The 20,451-nt window shown below is 48.2% G+C and overlaps 2 protein-coding genes across 2 annotated transcripts in view; one reads left to right on the top strand and one right to left on the bottom strand.

Annotated features, from left to right (window-relative positions):
* Positions 1–20,451, bottom strand: part of TM9SF1 (transmembrane 9 superfamily member 1) — a 41,624-nt gene that overhangs the window by 12,717 nt on the left and 8,456 nt on the right. Inside the window, exons 7-10 of the mRNA XM_077917813.1 lie at positions 19,311–19,659; positions 18,275–18,312; positions 13,455–13,612; positions 12,001–12,241 (exon numbers count right to left, since the gene is read on the bottom strand). Coding sequence (XP_077773939.1) covers positions 12,001–12,241; positions 13,455–13,612; positions 18,275–18,312; positions 19,311–19,659 — 786 coding nt within the window. The remainder of the gene's footprint in view (positions 1–12,000; positions 12,242–13,454; positions 13,613–18,274; positions 18,313–19,310; positions 19,660–20,451) is intronic.
* Positions 902–20,338, top strand: TSSK4 (testis specific serine kinase 4). Its single transcript, XM_028703378.2, has 4 exons — positions 902–3,141; positions 8,820–9,034; positions 11,862–12,225; positions 19,376–20,338. The coding sequence occupies exons 1-4, from the start codon at positions 2,935–2,937 to the stop codon at positions 19,661–19,663; spliced, it is 1,074 nt and encodes a 357-aa protein (XP_028559211.2). The 5' UTR covers positions 902–2,934; the 3' UTR covers positions 19,664–20,338.

Genomic DNA, 20,451 nt, shown 5'->3' with positions numbered 1-20,451 from the left:
GCTAAGCAGTTTCTTTTTTAAAAAAATGATATTTATTAAGATTTTACAAACAAAAAAGAATTACAAAATTGAAAAGGAGCAAGTAACAAAGTAACAAGGAAAAATAAAAATAAAAAGATAAAAGGTACAAACATGCAACAACAAAAAATACAAAATACCTAAAAAGTGAAAAAACAATTAAAAACAAATCAATATTTTCATATCTTATATTTCATTTACTTGTTTCTTGACCTCCTCACACCTCCCTTTTTTGTATTCCAGTTCACATGGTTAATTCAGCAAATCCTTTCCCTCTTTGTTTTTATCTTAATTCTATTATCTTAACATATTATAACTTCGTATTTTCATCTAATTATCAATCCATTTTAACATATTCTTTTTGACCTTATTGCTAAAGCCGTTTCATTTCAATCCAACATCATTTTAACATTCATTAATTTTACAATATTTCTGCAAATAGTCTTTAAATTTCTTCCAATCTTCTTCCACCAACTCTTCTCCCTGGTCTCGGATTCTGCCAGACATTTCCGCCAGTTCCATGTAGTCCATCACCTTCATCTGCCATTCTTCCAGAGTGGGTAGATCTTGTGTCTTCCAATACTTTGCGATGAGTATTCTTGCTGCTGTTGTAGCGTACATAAAGAAAGTTTTATCCTTCTTTAACACCAATTGGCCAACCATGCCCAGGAGAAAGGCCTCTGGTTTCTTCAGGAAGGTATATTTAAATACCTTTTTCATTTCATTATATATCATCTCCCAGAAAGCCTTAATCCTTGGGCACGTCCACCAAAGAAAAATCTTCAGGGGATGGGGGTTGGTCAAGGTTTTGAAAATGGAATAGGTGCAATTTATTCAGAACAAAAGGCCAAATTGATTGTTAACAACAACGTGGTGACAAAGCTAAGCAGTTTCAAATAGGATGGGGGAGGCACGTCTTGAGGGTGTCAAATTAGAGAGCCCTCAGAATTCTTTCCAACTCTGCAATTCCTTGATTCTATGATTTTATTTTAATGTTGCAAATCACCCTGGGAACCCAAGGTGAAAGGTGGATAATTAACAGAATACAATATAACAGCATCCCATAGACACTCAAGGGGACGCGGGTGGCGCTGTGGGTTAAACCACAGAGCCTAGGACTTGCCGATCAGAAGGTCGGTGGTTCAAATCCCCGCGACAGGGTGAGCTCCCGTTGCTCGGTCCCTGCTCCTGCCAACCTAGCAGTTCAAAAGCACGTCAAAGTGCAAGTAGATCAATAGGTACCGCTCCGGCGGGAAGGTAAACGGCATTTCCGTGCGCTGCTCTGGTTTGCCAGAAGCGGCTTAAGTCATGCTGGCCACATGACCCGGAAGCTGTAGGCCCGCTCCCTCGGCCAGTAAAGCGAGATGAGCGCCGCAACCCCAGAGTTGGCCACAACTGGACCTAATGGTCAGGGGTCCCTTTACCTTTATAGACACTCAGTGACTGTAAAGGAAATGCCTATAAATCTCATTGACAAGCTGATGTTAGGCGATGGAGACTGAGGCCCCAGGAGTAACACTCTGTGAACATTTAGTTTACCTTGAGGTCAGGGTGCATGGGGTTGGTTTGCAAATCTCACAGACCTATCGCTCTTCTCTTTCCAAAATCAAGCCTCCAAAAATAATGTCCAGACAAGCTGAATGGAGCCCATCAGCTCTGATGATAAAGATTATGGTATCGTATTGTATCACATAGCATCCCTGAAAAGATGGTGTGTTTTCCATTTGCTGGAGCTATGGGGAAACTGGGCAGCGGAGTCTGAGATCCCATCTGTGCTGCACATTGTTACAGAACAAATTGGGGTTATTCTTTTGCAACCCAACTCTGCATCGAGAGATTTCAGTGCCCCTAAGTCTGTTTTCGGTCAAGGGGGAAATGTGTGGAGGTAGGAACCAGTGGAAAGAAAGCAAGGGAGACATTTATTTGACTGTTGCCTCACAGCCCCCCCCTTCCCCCCTTGCAAGGACCCAGAACAAAGGTGTGTAACAGCTTTTAAAGACTAGAAATTGCCCAACCCCTTAGCCAAAGACCACCCAAAAGCATCATGCAAGCCTCACAGAAAGAGGCGGTTTGCAACAGAAATCTGAGTGCATGGCTTGTCTCCTGTCTGTCAAGATACCTGAGTAAAAGGAATGGGGTGTGTGTCGTAAGTACCTGACATACCACAAAATGGACAGAGGGCTGCATTGAATTCGGTGACCCATGACCTTATGCGGACCTTGGTTCAAGGAGCTGCGTCCGAATATCTCCCCTTTAATCCTGGCTAACCCCCATGTATATGTCCTCAACTCCTTTCCTGAGCCCAATTTGGAAGTTCCATTCAACGCATGTTTGCGGCTGAAGGCCCTGCAGTGCTGCGAGATTATTTTTCGGCAACTGCGTTTTTGTCCAAGGCGAGGGCCTGGGATCCTGACGCAGCGCCTGCACCCTTTGTCTCGAGACAATCCCCCATTGCCAGCCAAGGAACCGGAACCCTGCCGACCAATGGGCACGAGCGGAATGTTGGGACGCGGCTATGACATCATCGGAATACCGGGGGGAATCCAGGTTGGTGGAGGGCGGGGGGTTAAGGTGTTGTTGGCGGGGGGCCCGGAAGGCTGGACCTTTTCACCTCCTTTGAAGCTATCGCAAAGAAGGGTGCCAACTTGGATTCGCCCATCCCAGACACAAGTAGGGTGAGATCCACTGGATCTCACCATCGCTAAGGCAGAAAAACGTGCCACCCAGTTCCCTTTCAGTGGGAGAAATTGACCAGCCAGCCTTCCCACACCAGGTTGGGTCTATTGCCTTCCCATTAGACACCGCCGACCTAACAATTCTTTGCAGTATTGAGCACCTTCCCCGTAGACCTTGAGCTGAAGCAAGAAGCCACTGGCTGGTTGAAGGAGGTTTGAGGCAGCACACAAGACTTCAATCATGGTTGAACATTCGGCCTCCACGCCCTACGTCTCTGTGATGGACCAGTATGGTTACCAGGTCGGCAAAGTGATCGGCCATGGTTCCTATGGGACCGTCTACGAAGCCTATTTCGCCAAGCAGAAGACGATGGTGGCCATCAAAATCATCTCCAAGAAGAAGGCCTCGGAGGATTACCTCACCAAATTCCTGCCGAGGGAGATACAGGTTGTTATTCTCATGGTGCCGCGTGGATACCCCTTCCAGCCCTGAGCTTTTCCACAGGGCGCTTTGCCATGGGCTCGGGCATGTGTGTTTTGAGCATCCTCGTGGTGTCACCCCCGTCCAAATGCTGCTCTGAATTTCTTGCCCCCGTTTAATCCAGATTTGTTGTGTCCCTTGGGAAATCTAAGAGATTTGTGGGTTTGTTGTTGTTTAGTCGTTTAGTTGTGTCCGACTCTTCGTGACCCCATGGACCAGAGCACGCCAGGCACTCCTGTCTTCCACTGCCTCCCACAGTTTGGTCAAACTCATGCTGGTGGCTTCAACAACACTGTCCCACCATCTCGTCCTCCGTCGTCCCCTTCTCCTTGTGCCCTCCATCTTTCCCAACATCAGGGTCTTTTCCAGGGAGTCTTCTCTTCTCATGAGGTGGCCAAAGTCTTGGAGTCTCAGCTTCAGGATCTGTCCTTCCAGTGAGCACTCAGGGCTGATTTCCTTCAGAATGGAGAGGTTTGATCTTCTTGCAGTCCATGGGACTCACAAGAGTCTCCTCCAGCACCATAATTCAAAAGCATCCATTCTTCGGCGATCAGCCTTCTTTATGGTCCAGCTCTCACTTCCATACATCACTACTGGGAAAACCATAGCTTTCACTATATGGACCTTTGTTGGCAAGGTGATGTCTCTGCTATTTTAAGATGCTGTCTAGGTTTGTCATTGCTTTTCTCCCAAGAAGCAGGCGTCTTTTAATTTCGTGACTGCTGTCACCATCTGCAGTGATCATGGAGCCCAAGAAAGTAAAATCTCTCACTGCCTCCATCTCTTCCCCTTCTATTTGCCAGGAGGTGATGGGACCAGTGGCCATGATCTTCTTTTTTTTTATGTTGAGCTTCAGACCATATTTTGCGCTCTCCTCTTTCACCCTCATTAAAAGGTTCTTTAATTCCTCCACAAAGAGATTTGTGGGAGGAACAGCAAAATGGCAAATCCCGATTAAATGGGGTGGGCAATATGGAATGGCGTTTTGATGAGGACACTGTGAAAAATTTGTGCAAGCAGCACCGAGTTATAAATAAACTACTGGCGGGGAAGACAACCTACTTTTATGGTAACATCTTAGAGTGGTTCCCAAACTTGCTTCCCAATTGACCACTTTAAAATTGAGGAGGGTCTTCCTCACAGACCACATGATTGTTTTCCTGCTTCTTGCAACAGTTGTAATGAGCTGTGTGGTAGATGCAGCACGATTTTTATTGTTATTCTTTTATTTCTTAAGCATTTCCTGTTCTGCTGTTTTACCATTTTGGCCCCCGTAGAATTCAAATTGCAACACGAAACGGAGAGATTAAAAAATGCAGTTAAAAATCCATATGAATATTTTGTGTGATGGCTGTGCCGTCTCCCGTCTTCAGCTGCGAAGGCCGCAGACAAGCCACGGACCACCTAAAGTCCTAAACAAAGCTTGTGGACCACTGGAGGAAGGGCAGAGTTGTGGACTGCAATTTTGAGGACACACCAGAGGAGTCACGAGATGTCAATCTTTTCTCGGTGCTAAATTTCTGTTATCAAGAGAACAGAATAAACCCCACATTCTTACTAGTGCGAGCCACAGGAGATCTGAAATCAGAAACCCTTCCCAGCTGTCCCTGGCTTCAATGTAATGTTGACTTTGGGCTTTATGGCTTTGCATATGTTAATTTCCTTTCCCCTTTTGAAGAACAAACATTGCTTATTTGCAGATGCTGGGTGCCTTCAATCCTAGAGGTCAATAAAAGGCTCTGGCTGGATAGTTTTCCATTTGCTGGAGCTATGGGGAAACTGGGCAGCGGAGTCTGAGATCCCATCTGCGCTGCACATTGTTATAGAACAAACTGGGGTTATTCTTTTGCAACCCAACTCTGCATCGAGAGATTTCAGTGTCCCCAAGTCTGTTTTCGGTCAAGGGGGAAATGTGTGGAGGTAGGAACCAGTAGAAGGAAAGCAAGGGAGATCTTTGTTTGTCTGTTGCATCACAGTCCCACTTCCCCCCTTGCAAGGATCCAGAACAAAGGTGTGTAACAGCTTTTAAAGACTAGAAATTGCCCAACCCCTTAGCCAAAGACCACCCAAAAGCATCATGCAAGCCTCACAGAAAGAGGCGGTTTGCAACAGAAATCTGAGTGCATGGCTTGTCTCCTGTCTGTCAAGATACCTGATAATGTTTTACTCACATTCTTTTAAAATGACGAACACTTGAGTTTCCGAAACCATTGTCATACACCTCTCCTATTCGTGCATAAAATGTGCTCTTTTCGCTGGATTTGTAAGTGAAAAGAACTTATTGGGAGAGGTTTTTCCAAGATGTTTCCTTCTGCAGAGAAATATTCGGGGTCATTAAGAGTCAAGATGATTTCTGGAGTGCTCTCCTGTACTATTTCAGACATGCGGATTACAGTGGTACCTCAGGTTACATACGCTTCAGGTTACAGACTCCGCTAACCCAGAAATAGTACCTCGGCTTAAGAACTTTGCTTCAGGATGAGAACAGAAATCGTGCTCCAGCGGCGCGGCGGCAGCAGGAGGCCCCATTAGCTAAAGTGGTTCTTCAGGTTAAGAACAGTTTCAGGTTAAGAACAGACCTCCGGAATGAATTAAGTACGTAACCAGAGGTACCCCATCGTTCAGCCCGGACACTGAGATCCAACTCCGAGGGCCTTCTGGCGGTTCCCTCATTGCGAGAAGTAAGGTTACAGGGAACCAGGCAGAGGGCCTTCTCGGTAGTGGCTCCTGCCCTGTGGAATGCCCTCCCAGCAGATGTCAAAGCAATAAACAACTATTTTACTTTTAAAAGTCATCTGAAGGCAGCCCTCTTTAGGGAAGTTTTTAATGTTTGATGCTGTACTGTTTTTAATATTCAGTTGGAAGCCGCCCAGAGTGGCTGGGGAAACCCAGCCAGATGGGCGGGGTATAAATAATAAATTATTATTATTATTATTATACCACTGTATGTGCTTATGGATGCTTTCCCCATTTCCTTCGTCCTTGCAAGGAAATACAGTGGTACCTCGGGTTAAGTACTTAATTCGTTCCGGAGGTCCGTACTTAACCTGAAACTGTTCTTAACCTGAAGCACCACTTTAGCTAATGGGGCCTCCTGCTGCTGCCGCGCCGCCAGAGCACAATTTCTGTTCTTATCCTGAAGCAAAGTTCTTAACCTGACGCAATATTTCTGGGTTAGCGGAGTCTGTAACCTGAAGCGTATGTAACCTGAAGCGTATGTAACCTGAGGTAACACTGTATTTGAGGTCATTTTGGGAGAGTCAAAATGGCTCCAGGGTTGCTCTCCTGTACTGTTTCAGACACTATACTTATGCTTGTGTGTTTGCCTTGTACATTTATGAACATTTATTTTACAGTATATCTTAGACCTTATAATTCTCATAACAATGAGAACTCTGGAAATTGTAGGTCTGAGAGGGAAATAGGGTCCCCCAACAATTCTCAGCCCCTTTAGCATACCACATTTCCCAGGATTCTTTGGGGGAAACCATGAACTATTAAAGGGCTATGAGGCTGCTTTGAATGCATAGGGCAGGCAGGGCTTAAGTGTACACAACATAGTTTTAAAGCACACCCCAAAGAATTATGGGAAGTGTAGTTTGTTCTGGGTACAGAGATTTCTAAGGTAATCCCTGCTCCCCCTCAGAGAGGTACAATTCTCAGAGTGGTTAAACAATTGATCCCGGGAACTCTGGGAATCGTCGTTCTGTGAAGGGAATCGGTCCCAGACATGTTTCAGTCTGTCCGTAACTTTTTCTGCTAATCCATTTCACCAGACGTTGGCACACGATCTGTTCACGGAAAATCCAGCCTTAGTTTTCTACTATTTGCTGTTTCATTGTCTCACTGCCACCATAAAATATATTATCAGGTCTTTGCCAAGCCACCATAAAATACATTATCAGGTCTTTGCCGAGGCAACTTTGAGTTGCTTCCGTCAACAAAAGCATATAAAGCTAATATGGTTGGGCGTCAACATTTTTTACTATAAAACTTCCTGCCTGACTAGCACGGGTTGCAACCCCAAGAATAAATGTTGAAACATGCAACTCTGAATCCCCCAAGCAAATAAAGGAATATTTGTACAACCTCAGCAGGCATAATATAAATGTAAAGGTAAAGGTACCCCTGCCCGTACGGGCCAGTCTTGCCAGACTCTGGGGTTGTGTGCCCATCTCACTTAAGAGGCCGGGGGCCAGCGCTGTTCGGAGACACTTCCGGGTCACGTGGCCAGCGTGACAAAGCTGCATCTGGCGAGCCAGCGCAGCACACGGAAACGCCGTTTACCTTCCCGCCAGCAAGCGGTCCCTATTTATCTACTTGCACCCGGGGATGCTTTCGAACTGCTAGGTTGGCAGGCGCTGGGACCGAGCAACGGGAGCGCACCTTGCCGCGGGGATTCAAACCGCCGACCTTTCGATCGGCAAGCCCTAGGCGCTGAGGCTTTTACCCACAGCGCCACCCGCGTCCCTAGGCATAATATAGTTCAGCCTAAAGCTTTGTAGCATATATAAAAAAAAGTTTCACAAGAACTGGCAGGAGGAGCCTAGTGAGTGGAAAGGGGCACAGTGGTGTCAGATGTGGGCAAATCAATTTCCCCCCATATAACAAGAAGCAAACAACACCATAAAAACAATCCTATTGTTGTTGTTGTTAGAATTTATATACTGCCCTATACCTGCAGGTCTCAGGGCGGTTTACAGAATAAAATCAAAATATAAAACCACAAAAACAATAATCAAAAACAAAACCTAAACCCCTGTCTCCCATACGACTAGAGATGAAAAACTTCTGGAAATTTTAAAGCCACAAGGGGGGAAAACACACACACACACAAACCCCGTTTCCCCCCAGGAAAAATAGAAATTTTGGGGGGGAAACTTTAAAAGTTCAGTGTGGAGTAGTTTTACAAATTGTGTGAAACACAGTGTATATGAAAGTATTATTTTATGCTTGCAATAAAACAGGTAACCCCCTCTTTCCCTCAAAAGCAACAAAAAAAAGCAAGAAACCATCAGCATAAAAAATAATCAGATTTGCCCCTTAGCACCAACAGCAAATAAAGTTCAGGTCCACCTCAATATTTAAGCTCCATAGAAGGTCTACCCTTTGAGTAGTTCTTGGGGGGGAAAAGAAACAGAAGAAACCGTTTGACTTCCAAAATGTTCAGAAACCAAAGCACGGCTTCCATTTGGCTGCAGGAAGGTCCTGCAGCCAATCGGAAGCTGCACTGGACGTTTGGCTTCCAAAAATTGTTAGAAAACCAGAACACTCACTTCTGGGTTTCGATTGTTTGAGAGCCGATTTGTTTGGGAGCCATGGCGTTCAAGATCCAAGGTACGACTGTATATTAACATAACCCATATGTCCAAATAGATATTGAAACAAGACTGAGGGTTGCAAGATATACATGGAGAAGGCAGACAGATCTTCAAGCCAATGAGTAGTTGATAGTGGATATTTATTCCTCCAGCCTCATAATATAACTCTTTTTGTGACCATAAGAGTTTGCAGGATCCGCTTCCATTTCCCATCTGTTAGTCCATCGTTTATAATGCGAACACCTGCATACACCAAGGGTTTTCCTGAAACAAATTTAATCCGGATCCTTTCTGACAAAGCGCATGTTTCACCTTGCCCTCCAGGTGATGAAAACCCTGCGCCACAAATACGTGATCAGTTTCTACCAGGCTATCGAGACCACCTCTCGCCACTACATCATCATGGAGCTGGCACCCTGTGGCGACGTCCTGGAGTGGATCCAGAAATCGGGCGCCTGCTCCGAGGCCCTGGCCGGGAAGTGGTTTTCTCAGCTGTCTCTGGGGATCGCCTATCTGCACGGCAAGGGCATCGTGCACCGGTGAGTAAATGGAGGAAATGTTGATAGGCCGGGGAAAGAGGCAGTCCTCAAAGCTGCCTCAAGAAGCAGCTACTTTTAAGACCTGGGCTGTGTGTGCACCAGATCTACTGTACACATGTCACATTCAAAGCACACACAGCTGATCGGTGTTCAGAAGCACCAGTGGCGTAGCGTGGGTTGTCAGCACCCGGGGCAAGGCAAGTAATTTGCGCCCCCTAACTCGTGGATTTGCGCCCCCTAACCCGTGGATTTGCCCTAACCCCCAGATGTTGTGCCCGGTGCGGCCGGCCCCCCCTGCATCCCCCACGCTACGCCACTGAGAAGCACTTCCTGTCTGCCTCCTTGGCGTAGCTGTCAACTTACAGATTTGAAAATAAGGGACCAGCAGCCTCGAAAATAAGGGATCAGCAGCCAAAATAAGGGATTTTCCGGGCACAGGTATGTTCAGCTTCTGAGCCCCTCCGAGCCAAAGGCAGAAAGCCCAGCCAGCAGCCAAAGGTTCCCACAGCGCAGCAACCTGGCAAAGGGGATGCAGCAAGGGAAACCACCGTCACCTCTCCGCTGGGAAGCGCTGAGCAAAGGCGAGTCCCCAGGCAACGCAGCCGATTTGATTGGCACAAGGCATGCAAGCTCCACCCCCCAGTCGTTCTCAGACTCCTTATTGGGTGAGCAACGCAGCCAAGCAACACAATTGGAGCCTCCCTCCTCCCTGGCTGGCAGGGAGGGAGGGAGAGGAGCTGCTTCCTTTGAAACCCGGGAAATTTAAGGGACATCATCATTAAGGGACAGCAGCGGGACACGGCGCTGGGATAAGGGAGTTTCCCGCCAAATAAGGGACGGTTGACAGCTATGCTCCTTGGAGGATGAGAACAGCCATCCTGGCTAGTAGCCATCAACAGCCCTCAACTCCTGGCTGGCTCGCCAAATCGTTATAAGAAAAAACTGCTCCCTTTTCCTTATGGGGTACCCAAGAGCCCGTACAGCAGGGGTAGGCAACCTAAGGCCTGTGGGCCAGATAAGGCCCAATTGCCTTATCAATCCAGTTCACGGACAGTTCAGGAATAGGCCTATTTTTACATGAGTAGAATGTGTCCTTTTATTTAAAAAGCGCATCTGGGTTATTTGTGGGGCCTGCTTGGTGTTTTTACATGAGTAGAATTTGTACTTTTATTTAAAATGCATCTCTGGGTTATTTGTGGGGCATAGGAATTCGTTCATCCACCCCCCCCCCAAAAAAATAGTCTGGCCCACCACATGGTCTGAGGGACGGTGGACCGGCCCATGGTTGAAAAAGGTTACTGACCCCTGCCATACAGAGTCCTTATGTAGGTTCTCTATCAGTAGGAGAAAATAACTGGCCAAACAGATAATTATGAGAAGCAAAGCAGCTAGTAAGCCTGATCTTTATTAAACTGTTGCAACAGGGTCCCTACTTACCACACGCAGGAGGGAGGAGAAAACACAGAACAAGCCCTTATATAGACTTTTGAAATTGCCCGCCCTGTAGCCCAAGACCACCCCCCAAAAAAAATCATACATCCATCCATGACAGAAGGAGGTGGTCTACAGCAGAAATTAGAGTGTTGCTTCTCTCCTGTCTGCCAGGATACCTGATCATGCCTTACTTGATTGCCTTTTCTGGGTAGCCTGGCCATTCCTTTGAGATGGTAAATACTTAGTTCCCGAATCTCTCATGCATATTGATAACAGATACTTGCCAGACTGTATTTGAAAAGAGAGGTGTAAGCCCCTACAATCGAAAGACAATTGGAAAGCTTTCCCCATTTCCTTCCTCCTTGCAGAGAAATATTTGAGGTCAATTTGGGAGAGTCAAAATGGCATCAGGATTGTTCTCCTGTACTATTTCAGACACGTGGCTTATATACTTATGTGTTTGCTTTGTACATTTATAAACATTTGTTTTATATCTGAGACCTTAGAATTCTTATAACATCCTTCTTTTTATCTGTCCTGAACATTCAGCTTTGTGCAATGTTCAGGAGTTCTAGCATTGTGGGAGAGGGAGCGAAACTTCCCTCTATGCCCTGCTTAATTTAATAAATGTCTGTCTTCTTTCTTCTCACTTGCTTTTATCCAGCCCCGTTTTGGGGGAAGGAGTAGTCCCCAGAGCTCCAGACTTCCTTTGTAGTGGAATTCCCCCCCCCAAAAAAAATAATATCTCTCTGGTTGTCATTTTCTGAACCTTCTCCAGAGAGCCAGTGTGGTGTAGTGGTTAAGAGCGGTAGTCTCGTAATCTGGGGAACTGGGTTCGCGTCTCCGCTCTTCCACATGCAGTGACCTTGGGCCAGTCATACTTCTCTGAAGTCTCTCAGTCAGTGTGGTGTAGTGGTTAAGAGCGGTAGTCTCGTAATCTGGGGAACTGGGTTCGCGTCTCCGCTCTTCCACATGCAGCTGCTGGGTGACCTTGGGCCAGTCACACTTCTCTGAAGTCTCTCAGTCAGTGCTGTGTAGTGGTTAAGAGCGGTAGTCTCGTAATCTGGTGAACCGGGTTCGATTCCCCACTCCTCCACGTGCAGCTGCTGGGTGACCTTGGGCCAGTCACACATCTCTGAAGTCTCTCAGCCCCACTCACCTCACAGACTGTTGTGGGGAAGGAAGGGAAAGGAGAATGTTAGCCGCTTTGAAAGGCGTGATATCAAATCCAAACTCCTCCTCTTCTCCAACTCTGCAATATCCTTTCCACACTGGAGTCTGAAGCTGGGATGTCCCTATGAGAAAGTTCTGCAGGTTTAACCCACTTCCCCTAAGATCCCCACCCAAATCCCTGTCTCCTTCCTTTTCTCCCTCTGCCCTTTCCCGACCGCAGGGACCTGAAACTCGAGAACCTTCTCCTCGACAAGCGCGAAAACATCAAGATCTCAGACTTTGGCTTCTCCAAGATGGTGTCCACCCAGACGCAGCCTCCCCCGACGCCGTCCTACCGCATGATGAGCTGCTTCTCGCACCTGAGCCAGACCTACTGCGGCAGCTTCGCCTACGCTTGCCCGGAGATCTTGCTGGGCCTGCCCTACAACCCGTTTCTCTCCGACATCTGGAGCATGGGGGTTATCCTCTACACCTTGGTGGTGGCCCACCTGCCCTTCGACGACACCAACCTCAAGAAGCTGCTGCGGGAGACGCAGAAGGAGGTCAGCTTCCCCAGCCACCTCCAGATCAACGAGGAAATCAAGGTGAGCGGCGCGACACCTAGGAGCCGTACCCACAAAAGCCACCAGGGGGCGCCGTGCCAATACCACTGAGTGCCACTAGGGACGCGGGTGGCGCTGTGGTCTGAACCACTGAGCCTCTTGGGTGTGCTGATCAGAAGGTCGGTGGTTCGAATCCCCGCAACGGGGTGAGCTCCCGTTGCTCTGCGCCAGCTCCTGCCAACCTAGCAGCGCGAAAGCACACCAGTGCAAGTAGATAAATAGGTACCACTGCAGTGGGAAGGTAAACGGCGTTTCTGTGTGCTCTGGTTTCCGTCACGTCAAAAGCGGTTTAGTCCTGCTGGCCACATGACACGGAACGCTGTCTGTGGACAAACGCCGGCTCCCTAAGCCCAAAAGTGAGATGAGCGTCGCAACCCCATCGTCGCCTTTGACTGGACTTAACCGTCCAGGTGTCCTTTACCTTTACCTACTCATGGGATAACGGTGTGGTGCCCATACCCCAGTAGGGGCTGCTGATGTGGGAGTGCTGTATCCAGGCCCTCAAAATCCACTATGGGGTACTTGTGCAATGGTGTCCATACCCTCAAATGCCACTAGGGGGTGCTGCTGCATGGGTGCTACATCAATACCCTCAAAAGCCACTAGGGGGCAGGTGCGGGACGGTGGTGCTTCTATGCCTGCCCCCTAAAAAGCCACTCTGGGGTCCTCATGTAAGAGGTGTTGTCTCCTCTCCCCTTGCCCTCAACTCACAGCTTCTCTTCCTTGGGCTTTTTTTTTAAAAAAAGTTTTTATTCTTAAAATAATTCAACATTAATACACACATATTGTGAATATACAAACATACATTTCATACAGTCCTTAAAAATGTTCAAACATACCTACACTCAATCCCACAGATAATTCCTTTTCCCATCCACCACCCCTCACCCCACCTTTGTGTTAGACTTCCAGTCTACTCAATTGCAATTTCTTTCCATTCTATTACTTTCTTTCACACACCTTTAACCTAATTTCATGCTCCTTTTTCTATTGCACATCGTTATCCATCTTATTTAGTATTCCAGTATTTAAAACGGAACTTGTTTATTCTAATAGGAGTTCTGATTTTTCAATATGGTTTTGCAAGTATCCTTTAAACACCTTCCAGTCCCTGTCTATCTTCTCTTTTGAGATCTCCTCCTTGGGCCTTTAACTGGGTTGGAACAGGCAGAAATCCAACAGGTGCGGTTTTTCCAGCCAGTGCCATTCACACGTCAGCCTGGCTGCAGCGCCGATACTCTCGACTGCAGCAGGCGTACTTACTGTGAGGCTGGCCCTGCGTGAACCTCTCCACCCACCCAGCACCCTGAGGCTGTATCACGGGGGTGGCAGGAATGCCAGCTACACCCTGGTTGATCACCTGCTTCCTCTAAGCATGGACAAGAGCTGTTACCCGACTCTCACGGCGCCTTCCTCCTGGAGCCTTCATTCTCCCGACGTCAGCAGCTTCCAGTGATTGGCAAGACATGACTGACCAAGGAGGTGGGCGCCCAGCTCCTGGGAGTTCAGAAGAGGGCAAAAAATACCAGCCGCAGGCAGAGTTGGAGGGTTCTTTCCCGCCCACGGCAGAAGTCCAAATTTATCGGGGCTCCTCACCAATTTGGGGTGGCCTTGTTGGCTCTTGCGGGCTGCGGCAGGAGAAATATGTCACCCAGATCTGAGGAAACAAGCTCTAAAGCCAGATGCCACTGTAAATCGTTTAGAACAGGAGTCCTCAAACTTTTTAAACAGGAGGCCAGTTCACTGTCCCTCAGACACTGTTGGGAGCCGGACTACAGTTTGAAAAAAATAATGAATTCCTATGCACACGGCACATATTTTATTTATAGTGCACAAAAACAGGAAAAACAATACAATATTTAAATTGAAGAACGGTTTTAATCAACATAAACTTTTAAGTATTTCAGTATGGGACTTGCTTTTGGCTCCTGAGATAGTCAGTATCCGGTTTCATATATGTCATTAGTCGTAGCAAGTGTTTATCAGTTAGTCTGGATCTGGTTGGAGATTTCACATGTTTCATTCGGGGGAAAGTCTGTTCACAGACATAGGTAAAGGTAAAGGGACCCCTGACCATTAGGTCCAGTCGTGCCCGACTCTGGGGTTGCGGCGCTCATCTCGCTTTATTGGCCGAGGGAGCCAGTGTACAGCTTCCGGGTCATGTGGCCTGCATGACTAAGCCGCTTCTGGCGAACCAGAGCAGCGCACGGAAACTCCGTTTACCTTCCTCCTGGAGCGGTACCTATTTATCTACTTGCACGTCATGCTTTTGAACTGCTAGGTTGGCAGGAGCAGGGATTGAGCAATGGGAGGTCACCCCGTTGCGGGGATTTGAACTGCCAACCTTCTGATCGGCAAGTCCTAGGCTCTGTGGTTTAACCCACAGCGCCACCCGCGTCCCTGTTCACAGACATAGGTGCTGCCAGAGATGGTTGCGATTTTGAGTGCACGGTTCCTGAGATTAAGATATGTCTTAGAGGGGAGAGATGCATAAAAATTAGTGAGGCTGCCTGATTTGAATGTGTCTTTCACAATTTTGTAGTTCGGCCAATTCCATTTGGTAAATCGGACTGACAGTTTCAATGTCAACAGAAAACTCTCAGCCACAGAGCATAGAAGGAGAGAATGCAAAAGCACCGGCCTGTGTGTGCAGGATCGCATCATCCCTCCTCTTGCACGCAAGAGTTACTTGCGGTATCAACGGAGGCTGGATGCAGAGGTCATGCTCAGGCACAGGACGCCATACTTCCTTTCGACATAGACCCATTAGACAGCGGCGGGTTCTGCAATTGCTGGGCAGGCCGGGTTCAGGACCGGGCGGGCCAGATCTGGCCTGCGGACCGTAGTTTGAGGACCCCTGGGTTAGGAGGACCGCAAGATGCCTCAAAAGGTTAAAGTTTGTTGTTTGATCCCGGAGGGAAATGAACACGACTCCCGTGACTCCCCTCCTCCTTCCTGGGAGCCTGATTTTGTCGCCTCCTTAGGTCAGCGTGCGGAATCATGTGCCAACTCCCCGAACCTTAAGAATGTAAGGCCCGATGGGGCTCTTTTACTGGGGCTTGCAGGTAACACACTCCCAAGGTCGTTTTCTGGGCTTCTTCAGTGGTCTAATATCAAAGCCTTGATATGTACCGTATTTTTCGCTCTATAAGACGCACCAGACCACAAGACGCACCTAGTTTTTGAAGGAGGAAAACAAGAAAAAATATATTCTGAATCTCAGAAGGCAGAACAGCAAGAGGGATCGCTGCGCAGTGAAAGCAGCAATCCCTCTTGCTGTTCTGGCTTCTGGGATAGCTGCGCAGCCTGCATTCGCTCCATAAGACGCACACACATTTCCCCTTACTTTTTAGGAGGGAAAAAGTGAGTCTTATAGAGCAAAAAATACGGTATATTGATATTCAATTTCATAATGAATAGTATTTCTTGGCTTAAGCTTAAGAGACCAATTTGCTTAGCAATCAGCGGCCTCACTTGGACTGCCAGGGCGAAACAGGTGCAAAACGCCAGCACCCTGTCTACAACCTCATGAACATTCATCTACAACTTCACTAGCATCTCTCAGTATTGTGAACAACACCAAACTTACCCTTTGTTGGTATCTTTATGAACTTACTTAAAGAGATAAAGAAAACAAAAGACTGAGTCAAGCATTTGAAAAATCTATTGAAATTAGACATTATAAGTTCATCTTAGGTTGGGTAAGTTTCTGTGGTTTTGCACAAGGTTTTGTATTTTTCTCAGACGATCAATAAAGAATGTATAATTATTTTGGTAATTAATGGTAAAGGTAAAGGGACCCCTGACCATTAGGTCCAGTCGTGGCTGACTCTGGGGTTGTGGCGCTCATCTCGCTTTACTGGCCGAGGGAGCCAGTGTCCAGCTTCCGGGTCATGTGGCCAGCAAGACTAAGCCACTTCTGGCGAACCAGAGCAGCGCACGGAAATGCCGTTTACCTTCCCGCTGGAGCGGTACCTATTTATCTACTTGCACTTTGTGCTTTCGAACTGCTAGGTTGGCAGGAGCAGGGACCGAGCAACGGGAGCTCACCCCGTCACGGGGATTCGAACCGCCAACCTTCTGATCAGCAAGCTCTGTGGTTTAACCCACAGCGCCACCCACATCCCTATTTTTTTTTGGGGGGGGAGGTAATTATTGTGTGTATATTAGTCGCCAACGTGTTGCATGAGTCGTACTACTTCTATTTGCAGCACAGGTTGCATTTTTCTAGCATCAGTCGTTAAGCAGCAACAACATGCATGATGGTTTGCGGAGTACAAAAAGGTTAGACTGCGTCCTCTACGGTTTACGGTCTTCCCCGCGAGATGGCTGTTGCTAAGGTGTGTTTGTGAGAGAGAGAACTTGGGTAAATTCAGAAGCGGATTAGAGCTCCAAAAATTGGAGGGAGAACTCGCTTCCTCTTCACTGAGACCCTTGCTAGATTTTGCTACAGACGTAGCTTTCATTGGGGCTTTTGGGGGGGGGGGGGCGGAGAAACATGGCCAGATGAACTATTGTTTTTTTCTTTTCTTCAAACAACCTGTTACTAAGACCATCCCAGTTAAATCATAAAATTGTAGAGTTGGAAGGTGTCCTGCAAGTCATCTAATCCAATTGCCTGCAATGCAGTAATCTTTTGCCCCATGTTGGTCTCGAACCCACAAGCCTGAGATTTAAAGGTCTCGTGCTCTACCGACTGAGCTACCCCAGGTCCCAGACAGAAGCTTTTCCGTTTCAAGTATTGTTCAATGCAAAGGACGGTTGTGCACACCTTGGTCTCTGAGCAGCGAGAGACTCCGGCGCTTACCTGCAATTTGGTTGCGTTTCCTTGGAAATTAAGATCAGCGGAGACTGCAGTGTCCTTAGGCTATACATATTACACAGATATACAGCCTTAACACTCCAGAAGATCTTGCCTGTTCATGATTACGAGTCCAGCACACATCAAGACAAGCCCCTGTCTCTCCAGCATCATCCAAAACTCACAACCAACTTGCCTGGTTCTCCTTCCTAGCATCATGTGGCATCCAGCCAGGCGAGTTCGGAAAGTGCTTACACCTTCCTGGAAGCATCTTGAGTAGTCGCTATGGCAACACATCTCTTCCCAGTTAACGCCTTAAGATGCTGATGAGGCCACCAAGACCATTACCTGAACAAAGGAACTGGTTTCCTCTTGCAGATTCTAACCTTGCAGGTGTAGGAGCGCAGGTTCGGGACCCCTGGGCATCATCCAAATTGACCCCCCTAAAAAAATCTATTGCTAGAATCGAAGATTGTTGTTGTTGTTTAGTCGTGTCCGACTCTTCGTGGCCCCCTGGACCAGAGCACGCCAGGCACTCCTGTCTTCCACTGCCTCCCGCAGTTTGGTCAAACTCATGTTCGTAGCTTTGAGAACACTGTCCAACCATCTCGTCCTCCATCGTCCCCTTTTCCTTGTGCCCTCCATCTTTCACAACATCAGGGTCTTTTCCAGGGAGTCTTCTCTTCTCATGAAGTGGCCAAAGTATTGGAGCCTCAGCTTCAGGATCTGTCCTTCCAGTGAGCACTCAGGGCTGATTTCCTTCAGAATGGAGAGGTTTGATCTTCTTGCAGTCCATGGGACTCTCAAGAGTCTCCTCCAGCACCAGAATTCAAAAGCATCCATTCTTCGGTGATCAGCCTTCTTTATGGTCCAGCTCTCACTTCCATACATCACTACTGGAAAACCCCTAGTTTTGACAATATGGACCTTTGTCCGCAAGGTGATGTCTCTGCTTTTTAAGATGCTGTCTAGGTTTGTCATTGCTTTTCTCCCAAGAAGCAGGCGTCTTTTAATTTCATGACTGCTGTCACCATCTGCAGTGATCATGGAGCCCAAGAAAGTAAATGACAGGCGTAATTTTTTCCCTGAGCAGGGATGGGGAAGTTGTGGCCAAACAGCTCATCGTAAAGGCTACAACAGCCGGCTGTCCTGAGACCATTGGCCACACTGGCAGGAGATGTTTAGATCTAGAGTCCAAGAAGACCTGGCAGGGCACATCTTTCCTCCTACCTCAGATCTAACGAAGGCCTCTTTATAGACGATGCCTCCTGCGACGCACAAGGGAATAATCCAAAACCGAAAGCAAACCTGCTTTTCCACTTTGGAACAATTGTTTTCACCCAGTTGCAAATTCAGTTGCTTAATCGGTTGCCTCTCGTACAGTGAAGATCTTTTTAGCTGAGAGTTTTTTGTGGATGGTTTTGTGGATGGCTACCAGCCATGACGCGACACGGGTGGTGCTGTGGGTTAAACCACAGAGCCTAGGGGTTCGAATCCCCGCGACGGGGTGAGCTCCCGTTGCTCAGTCCCTGCTCCTGCCAACATAGCAGTTCAAAAGCACGTCAAAGTGCAAGTAGATAAATAGGTACCACTCTGGCGGGAAGCTAAACGGCGTTTCCGTGCGCTGCTCTGATTTGCCAGAAGCGGCTTAGTCATGCTGGCCACATGACCCGGAAGCTGTACACCGGCTCCCTCGGCCAATAAAGCGAGATGAGCGCCGCAACCCCAGAGTCGGCCATGACTGGACCTAATGGTCAGGAGTCCCTTTACCTTTTACCAGCCATGACGGCTGGCCTCGGCCTCCACAGCCATGTTTCTGAATGCCAGTTGCTGGAAACCGCAGGAGGGGAGAGGGCCCTTGTGTTCGAATCCCGCTTGCAGGTTTCCCACAAGCCCCCTGGGAGAACAGGCAGGCGAATTTAGCGGCGCTGTGGGTTAAGCCACAGAGCCTAGGACTTGCCAATCAGAAGGTCGGCGGTTCAAATCCCCGTGACGGAGTGAGCTCCCGTTGCTCAGTCCCTGCTCCTGCCAACCTAGCAGTTCGAAAGCACCTCAGAGTGCAAGTAGATAAATAGGTACCGCTCCGGCGGGAAGGTAAACGGCGTTTCCGTGCGCTGCTCTGGTTCGCCAGAAGCGGCTTAGTCATGCTAGCCACATGACCCGGAAGCTGTACGCCGGCTCCCTTGGCCAATAAAGCGAGATGAGTGCTGCAACCCCAGAGTCAGTCACGACTGGACCTAATGGTCAGGGGTCCCTTTATCTTTACCTGGCTTGATCCGGCAGGCTCCTCTTTTGCAGCGGTTAAATCGCCTGTCCGTCTCTCCCCTGCAGGAACTGGTCCACCGCATCCTGCGCCCTGCTTCCAAGCGGCTGAACATCCTGGAGGTGCTCAAAGTCCCTTGGGTGCTCAAGTTCCTGGCTGAGAAGCCGACCACCGAGATCAAGGCCCTGGAAGCGATCTGCGGACCCCGGGCAGCCGACACCAGCAAGAACGCCACCACGCCCAGCACCACCAAGTCCCGCTCCCTCACCTTCACGCCGGACAAAAAGAAGGCCGCCAGCCGGACCCGCAGCACCGGGCAGATCAAGGGGACTAAGACCCAGGAGAAGCCCATCTGAAGGAGGGGAGACCTCTTGGAACAAGGGATGGGGGGAGATCTCAGGCTGGAGTCTCTCACCTGCAGTGACCGGGTGATATTTTCTTGGGGGGGGGGGTGAAAGTCCAGGGGGTGGGTGGTCTAGGGTGTGCACAGGGACCGTAGGGGGGAAAAGGAGGGCAGGGAACAGCCAGAAATAGCGTCACAGCCCCTTCTCTTCATCAGGCCTAAAGGAACAACAGCAGCAGCAGGTTTCGGAAAATGACGTTTGGGTGCCATCTCTGAAATGCGAGATTAAAACCGAAAACAGAACAGTCCTTTAGGGTTTCTCGGAAGTCAGTTTGGGAAGGTGGTTAACGGACCTTTACGCTCATCCTTTCACTGGGATTTCTTCTTCTATTAACGCGCACCCACAAAACAAACCATGAACCATCATATACAGTGGTACCTCAGGTTAAGAACTTAATTCGTTCCGGAGGTCCGTTCTTAACCTGAAGCTGTTCTTAAGCTGAGGTACCACTTTAGCTCATAGCTGTCAACTTTTCCCTTTTCTTGCGAGGAATCCTATTCGGAATAAGGGAATTTCCCTTTTGAAAAGGGAAACGTTGACAGCTATGCTTTAGCTAATGGGGCCTCCCGCTGCCGCCGCACGATTTCTGTTCTCATCCTGAAGCAAAGTTCTTAACCCGAGGTGCTATTTCTGGGTTAGTGGAGTCTGTAACCTGAAGCGTTTGTAACCCGAGGTACCACTGTATATATATTCCCCGGGGTTACTGAGCCAAGGCTGCGATTCTCGATTTCGCAGAATGG

Source organism: Podarcis muralis, chromosome 13 (assembly GCF_964188315.1).
Source record: "Podarcis muralis chromosome 13, rPodMur119.hap1.1, whole genome shotgun sequence".
Lineage (NCBI taxonomy): Eukaryota > Metazoa > Chordata > Lepidosauria > Squamata > Lacertidae > Podarcis > Podarcis muralis.
The sequence above is the reverse complement of the archived record's forward strand: the minus strand, read 5'-3'. Positions and strand labels throughout refer to the sequence as shown.

What these genes read in the sequence shown, in the direction of transcription:
- TSSK4 (XM_028703378.2), top strand. Translation starts at nt 2,935, where the DNA reads ATGGTTGAACATTCGGCCTCCACGCCCTACGTCTCTGTGATGGACCAG. An exon ending in TCCTGCCGAGGGAGATACAG is followed by an intron (nt 3,142 to 8,819) that starts GTTGTTATTCTC and finishes CTTGCCCTCCAG; the next exon opens with GTGATGAAAACCCTGCGCCA. An exon ending in GGCAAGGGCATCGTGCACCG is followed by an intron (nt 9,035 to 11,861) that starts GTGAGTAAATGG and finishes TCCCGACCGCAG; the next exon opens with GGACCTGAAACTCGAGAACC.